The 8,205-nt window shown below is 36.1% G+C and overlaps 1 protein-coding gene across 1 annotated transcript; it reads right to left on the reverse strand.

The window, feature by feature from the left end:
• Positions 1–291: 291 nt before the first annotated feature.
• gamt (guanidinoacetate N-methyltransferase) lies at positions 292–5,327 on the reverse strand. The gene is made up of 6 exons (XM_079857067.1): positions 4,920–5,327; positions 2,999–3,144; positions 2,831–2,894; positions 1,758–1,825; positions 1,562–1,672; positions 292–1,472 (listed from the first exon to the last, which is right to left on the reverse strand). The coding sequence occupies exons 1-6, from the start codon at positions 5,092–5,094 to the stop codon at positions 1,332–1,334; spliced, it is 705 nt and encodes a 234-aa protein (XP_079713193.1). The 5' UTR covers positions 5,095–5,327; the 3' UTR covers positions 292–1,331.
• Positions 5,328–8,205: the final 2,878 nt, after the last annotated feature.

The raw sequence follows: 8,205 nt of genomic DNA on the forward strand, positions 1-8,205 counted from the left end.
TCCCCCAAATTTTTAAAAAATGATAGTAAAAGAATGAAGTACTTTACATTGTTAGTTTGTATGTAGATAAATGATGTTAACAAATGGAACCTTATTGTAAAGTGTCACCATCATAATTGTATAAATGTAAATGAGCATTACAAAACCGCTCCAAATTAAAACGCAAATTTCAAAAAGAGAAAATGCTAATATGTATGAATGCAAGAAATCTTCATTTATTTTGGGGACTTTTATAATTATATACTATTATAATTTTTTTCTATTTTGAATGTGCTTATTTTTTTATTTTCAATTTTCATTTTTCATTTTAATTTGTTTTCAAATTTGAAGTGCCTTTGTCATTTTCATTATTTATTTCAGTTAGTAATTTTAGTACTTTTTTCAGTTATTTACCAAAGCAACATTTCAAAATGTTTGATTAGAAGGTTTTTTTTTTTTTTTTCAAATAGTTTTAGTAAACTATAACAACACTGTCAGAGAAATACGTTTGCTGGCATAAGCAGGTCTTTAGGCTCTTCAGGACTGCAGGGTTACATTTTCCAAAAACACAGTACTGAGGAAAATCACTTTTAAAGGGACACTTTACCCAAAAATGTAAATTCTGCTGATCACAGAAGAAGATACTTTAAAGAATGTCGGTAACCAAGCAGTTTCTGTTCCCTGTTGACTTCCATAGTAAGTTTCTTTTCTACTATTTTTCTGGTCAGTGGGGACCAGCAACTGTTTAAAAACCAATATTCTTCAAAATATCTTCTTTTGTTTTCAGCAGAAGAGAGAAACTCATACAGGTTAAGAACAGGGTGAGTACATTATCACAGCATTTCCATTTTTGGGTGAACTATCCCTTTAATAACTGCTTACTTCCTAATCTGTAAGTGTGTCCTGCTGTGAAAACGTGATTTAATCTGCTTAACCCCTAAATTCCTGTTGCAAAACACAAACTCCTGGACCCTTCAGGGCATGGGTACAATACCTGAAAAAAGTGAATTCCCCAATGATAAATAAAGGGTCTACAAAATCCAAACTGAACAGATGACTTTGGCAAAAAAGTTCAAGAGGACTGCAGCTGTCGCTTTATCAGTGAATACATTCACAACAGTCAGCGCCTTATTAAATCTAGTTAACAATATGTAAATTATGTAGTGTTTATTTTCGAGCAGTACAATCAAAAAAAGAAAAAAACAGTTTTTGAATGGCACAACTATGCATGGTCATTTATAAAAACCTTTTTCTGGTCATTTTGAGATTTGAATGCAATTCACCCTTGTAGATAAATTAAATAAGTTTCAGAGAAAATTAACAATAGAATGATTTAAATGGAGTTTGTTTTCTTATTCTTTAACAATAGTCGGTGTGATCATCTTCTTAAAGGAATAGTATTTGCATTCACTGGGAGGACTGATGTCCATCAATGTGGTGCTGATCTTCTCCTTCTTGAACCCTGCTTCCAGCAGGTGGGGAACTTGTGTCTCCTGAAGAAAAGTGCACCATAAGACCAGAGCACAATGGGATGGATATAATTCCAGTTCTAAAAAATTGTGTCATGAGTTCAGTTACTCACTTGGAACATTTTGTCGATGTCATTATATTTATTTTTCAGCAGCTCACCCCAGGAAGTGAGATTACAGTATGTGAGCACGCCGCCGGGCTTCAGCAGTCTGTTAGCATGACCCTGAGAACACGGTTCAGTCGACATTATGGAGTGTGATCACCGACAGTTAACACGAAATTAAACTGCAATTTAACCGTCCACAAACCTGGATGAAGTTGAACTGATGTGTGTGCCACGTCTCCTCTGACAAAGGATATGTGTCATAAAGAATACCTGTGATCGGAGGGCAAATATATGCAGATTTGTCACGACTTTCTTAATTGCAACTTAACATAATACTCATAAATAGCCTACACATTTGTTCAAAGTATGCAATTTAATATATTACATACAGTATATTATTAGATCAAATTTACAATACCGTTCAAAAGTTTGGGGTTGGTTTAAAAAAAGATTTTGTTTTTGAAATAAGTGTCGGTAACTTTACAATAAGGTTCATTAGTTAGCATGAACTGTACTTATACAGCATTTATTAATATTTGTTAATTTCAACATTTACTAATACTTGTTCTTGTTAACTTTTTATTTTTATACTTATTTTTTATTAACTAACATTAACAAAGATGAACAAATACAGTATTGCTCATTGTTAGTTCATGTTAATTAATGCATTAACTAATGTTAACTAATGAACCTTATTGTAAAGTGTTACTGAAATGTCTTATGCTCACCAAGCCTGTATATCTTTGGTTTTTTTTTATTAAAAACAACAAATAACTATATTAAGAGTAAATAACTTGTTTCTATTTTAATATATTTGAAAATGTAATTTATTCCTGATCATTTGACAGTCTTCAGGGTCACATGATCCTTCAGAAATCATCATAATATGCTGATTTGGTGCTTAAGAAACATCTATTATTAGTAGTAGTAGTATTATTAATGTTGAAAACAGTTGTGTTGCTTAATATTTTTGTGGGAAAACTCATTTTTTTCCAGGATTTTTTGATGAACAGAAAGTTCAAAATAACAGCATTTATTTGAAATAGAAATCTTTTGTAACATTATACATGTCTTTACTGCCACATTTGATCAATTGAATGCATCCTTATTGATTAAATGTATTACTTTTGAACGGTAATGAATATTTTCTTATTTTTAATGTGCAGTTATGGGAAGGTAAACATCACTTTTTACTGCCTTTGAACTAACAACCGATTTTAACATTCCTTAACAGATATTTAGCTTACATTATCGTAAATATTAAAATAATTTTACCATCAAAGTGATTGTCAGGTAGGGTCGACACAACCTCTTCCCACAGGCCTTTCAGAGGAACAATCTATGCAAGTAAAACCAGTTTAATAAGTCATGAACTGCTCCGTAACATGTAATAATAGCTCAACATAATATACAAATATCAGACATGGATGTGTTTCGCTTTACTTTATGTGGCTGACTCTTGGCCCATTCCTGTAGCCTCTGGAATACGCCATCATTACACTCAATGATCCAATGCTCCTCAATGGGGAAGGACTCCACTTTAGTGGCTGCTATGGCCATTCCAAAGCCGATCTCAAGCACCCTTCCACCTGCATTCCCAAGCAAGAGGAGACACGTTGGTAATGCTTATGATTTTTTATTAATAGTTTATTGCTCCTCACTACAACTGCCTGTTGTCCATTAAGTGCATATATTGTGCATCATGTTATAAAATTATTATTTGGCATGGAATATTTACTGTAAGCTTGACTTATGTAAGCCAATAAACATTCATTAATTTTGATTAATGCTTGGTTCATACACAGTATATTACATATATCATTTCATTATATTATTACATATATATTTCTCATTCATATCTAGCATAGCAAGATTTACACACAAATCTTACTATGCCAGATATTAATGACAGAGTGGTGGTCCTGGGAAAGGTCCTGCCCCTGGAGTTGCACGAGGTGATATTTCAGGGAAGAGTAAAAATAGACATGTAATGAGCAAAGTAGAGGACACTAGTGACCAGCCCTTCTCAAATGAATGGCATTTCTAGAAATTCAGTCTGTGATCCATTGATGTGACACGTGCTCTGTATAAATATGAACATACATTATTGCCATGAAACGTAGTAGCCTGGACTAACTTAATGCATGTAAGTGAATATATTCAGGCAAAATGCAATGCACTGCAATTGAATGCAGCCTTTCAAAGGCATGCTCATTCGCGCGCCGTCTCCTGGCGTGGTTAAGCGAAGCGAGAAAATCTGAATCAAATTCAGTAAACGGTCAACTTTTTACTAGTATTTTACCTCTATATTCTGAGAGGGGAAGTTCTGCACATGTCGTCGTGAGTGACACAAGCACATGTTTGTGTCACATTCACACAGATAACGCACTCTTATCTCACGAATACAACGTGAACGTTGTTCACGTACTAATTTTACTGGCAGTGTGATGAAGGAGTAGGTGATGAATATTAATTAAGTAACGCCACCGGGGGCTCCAAGGCTAAGAAGCAACGTCAGCATTTCTAAATTAATATTCATGAGCTAATTCTTCGCCATAGTAGTGAGGGGAAGACTCGTTTTCGGAATCGGTTCTTTCAAACAGATCGTTTCAAATCTATTTAGCGTCATCACGCTGTCATCTTTGAGTGGTATACATTCTCGAAAATGTTCTAATATAGCCAAATGTAGGCAAATACGGGTGTTTATTATGGGTTTACGATGAAGTTGGTTCATTTATTTGTTTATTTTGTCGCTTTTTGCTCAAACAGTTAACGACGTTAATTGTTGGTAAATGTGAAAGATGTTAAACAACATGTAGAGACTCAGAGCGTACTAAATTCGATAAGTGTGTGTAGTCTAATAGAAATACATGCTTTTTAGTGGTGTGTAGCATGTTTTTCCTAAATACTGCATCCACCATGTTATTTGTTCTCAACTGTTTCATAAATACTGCGGGTACAATCACTTTATTGTCGTAGTGCATATCATATTATGTGCATATTCGGACTTTTTTGGACGAATAATGTTTAATCATTTGGTGAGTTTTTGACTTGCGAACCGCTTAGAGACCGATTCACGAACGAATCGTCTAAACCGGTTTGTTAAAAAGATTCGACTCAACTGAAGGATTCGTTCAAGAATCTGATTCCCTTCGCCATAGTAGAATTCTCTGTCATTGAGTTATTGAAAACACATCTTGTTTCAAAAGTTTAAAGTTTTCGACAGATCATATTGACGTCTGCGTGATGTTAAATATAATACTGCAATTAAGTCATTTTTAATTTAAAACAAAAACATAACACGCATTGACTGCATACTGTTGTTGATTTAGCTGAATCAAGAATTAGCCTACTAGGAAATTACCTTTAGATGCAGCAACTGTTGCAAGAGAGTGCATGTATGGAGTTTCCCAGCGCTCCATGACGGGTTTTCCCATGATCTCCAGGTGTGTGTCGGCTGCATTGTAGTCAGCACTAGCGCCATGCCACACTTGCTTGCAGTTTTCGCCCTGTGAGAAGATCGGCTCTGCGCTGGCCATGATGGATTGTTGAATGTTGACAGTTGTGCCGTGGTGTGTATTAACGCGCAGTGGCTGAAGAGATCGTCTCTGCCGTGACTTGAGTGTTATATATTTAAAGAACTGCTGATTGTGCAAGAATCTGTGTAGTCAAAGAGTGAGTGTTGATAAGGAGTCCACTGAGAAGGGGGTGGACTCTCACATGCATTGCTAGACAGCTGGAACAGCTTCTGATTCATGATGGTTAACCCAACAGCTGTAGCCTTCACTATTCTTCACTATTTAAATACCATGGTTATGCATTCCCATGTGGCAGAATCATGGTACAGTGATTGTGTGAGATGACAGTACAATGGCACTTTGATATGCTGTGCAAAACTAAGACCACATTGAAAATCTGGGACTCAACATCTGATTTAAAGCTGGAAATAAAATGATTAAGAAATATTTAATATTATTCACTATTTGTAGGTCACAATCAAATACGCAAATTTGTGAACTCCTTTGTACAAAAGGTGAGATACCGGTATGCTTTGTTCCATTGATGAGCACATATTCTCAGATAATGCTGCTGGACAAGGGTCATAAAGTTTTGCACAAGTTCATCTCCGCTTGAACCCTGTCATGAAAGCAAAATAGGGACAGAACAAATACTTAGTAATTGTCAAAATCATTTTTAATTTAACTTTTCACACAAATTATGCTGCAAATATAATGTTTTATTTATTTAAATGACTAAAAAACAAAATAGAGCCAAGTTCCATAGTGCGATTTGGACCCCATTGTCATGGTATTGAATAATTACCATATGCATATAGGCCTATATATCATGGATTCACACATGTCCAAAAACATGGTATTTCTGTTGTTCTTGTCCAAAAAAAACCCCCACTAGTACTACTTTTCCAAGTGTGTGTGCGAGCGTAAGTAGTTTCTTTCTTCTGTTGAACACAAAGATAGTTTTTTAAAATGTTGGTAATGAAACAGTTGACAGCAGCAATTGACTTCCATAGTAGGAAAAAAATACGATGGAAGTCGATGACTACTGTCAACTGCCTGGTTACCAACATTATTGAAAATATCCTCATTTGTGTTCAACAGAAGAAAGAAACTCATACAGGTTTGGAACAACCATTTTTGGGTGAACTATCCCTTTAAGGTTGTGCAATTATTCAGAACAAGTGGACTTTCTGAACTATTTACATTCTGGACAGCCACAGGTTTTTAAGTTTACGTCAATATTTCTGTCAATAATTTAAGGCTACTTGCATACCCAACATTCTTGTTGTTACAAAATAGTTAAAAGAAATTGATAGGGAAGCACATCCGTTTTCTGCTGCAACATCTTAATGGATCTCTTTGCATGTAACAATTCACATTCTGTGAGCAGCAAACAAGAACATTTGATCTTCTAACTGAGATATCTGAATGAATTCATTTTTATCAATATTTAAATTCATTACTAAGAGCTTATTCTTTGTACTGCTTAGGTTATGTGATTCAGACAAATTCACAACCGATGAATATAGTCAGATTTAATCAATAAAAGTATGTGGCTGTATAAATCCTCTGCTTTTCGTACTGAAGCACCTCCTTCTCCTGTCCTGTAAACACAGATATCTGCACCCCCAACAGTGTCGGCCTAAATGTGAACCTGTTGAACCAGGTTTGCTGATAGTACAATCCAAACAGCATATCTTTGATTCATGATTAAGCACACTCACAACTGACATTTCTTAAAGGGATCATTCACTCAAAAAAAAAGGAAGATTCTGTCCTTATTTACTCACTCATGTTGTTATAATGAGTGTGCTATCTCTTTTTCTTCCGTGAAATAAAAACGGGAAAATGTTAAGATGGCCACTCTTTTCCATGCAATTACGATTAATGAGAACTGTTGTAAAAACACCATAAAATACCATAAAAGTGGTCAACTTGTACACCATTTCAACCCTTTTGAAGTCATGTTATGGATTTTTGTGGGAAACAAACTGGAACATGGAATAATTCTTCCCTCTAATGATCTGTTCACTTCGACCGGATCAATGAGTCAAGTACTGAATCAGCCTGATTTATGAACAAATCATTGTTACCTGGAACAACTTATTTATTGAAAAGACCTGATAAAAGTAATGCTTCATTCCTGAATTGGTTTTCACTGCTGGGCTTTCTTAACTTTTGTATGCCCTTCCTTTGCTAACTTCCCTCCGTCTCATTCACTCGGATGTACGTCATTGCTTAAATTGCACGAGTGCCCACTACTGCGGAACCCTTGCAATGTGTTTAAATGGAACACCCTAAGCCCTTGATCACTGGTAAATTAAGGGCGAACTCCGAACGGTGTTTTTGCACCCTTGAAGGGCACTTTGGGAGGGGACGCCATTTGTAGGGGTGTTCCAAATGAACAACTGAATCCCTTCGAAGGGCCCTTCCACGGGTCTATTAGCAAAGGAACATACAATGGTCACTTCAAGGAAGTAATTTAATCGTGTATGGTCATGTTTTGCCCTTCGGAGTGAGTAGGGCATAGGGATGCTCACTTCCGAATGGAATTTTTCCTAAGTGCTAGCACTGCAAGTTGCTGCTGTGACGTCACAATCCTGTTACATTGTCGCCTATGGACCTGCCTCAAGTAAGTAGACTCGCTCCCTCTGTCAAAATCAAGGGGTCGAGGGTCTGTCCAAATAAAATTCTCTCGCCCACTTGACAAAGTTGAACGCACTTCAAAATGGTGGCCCGAGGGGAAGTGCTTAGGGAAGTATGGCTACATAGGCCTACTGTCTTGTACTTATTTTGATTAAGTAATTTCTTCACAGACACTGAAAAAGTATGTTCTATATAGTACGAATGTTTGTAGTATGAATGTAATCTGGATGCACTACATTCGCCATGTTGCCATTATCATGTGACCTAGTCAGTTGCTTTGCTTCACTGCCATTCATGGTTCATAAATCCCATAAAACTCACGTGGCCTCATAAAGTGTCCATCATATGCACATTTCAGAAACTCGCAGGAAGTAGTAGGTCATCCGGGTACTTTTTGTCTACTCTTTTATGAGTAGGCTTACTGTGAATTCGGACATACCTCTTTTGTCACATATAGCCTACACTTTTTTGCCTACAGCCCAGATG

This window comes from Squalius cephalus (assembly GCF_949319135.1).
Source record: "Squalius cephalus genome assembly, chromosome: 22".
Lineage (NCBI taxonomy): Eukaryota > Metazoa > Chordata > Actinopteri > Cypriniformes > Leuciscidae > Squalius > Squalius cephalus.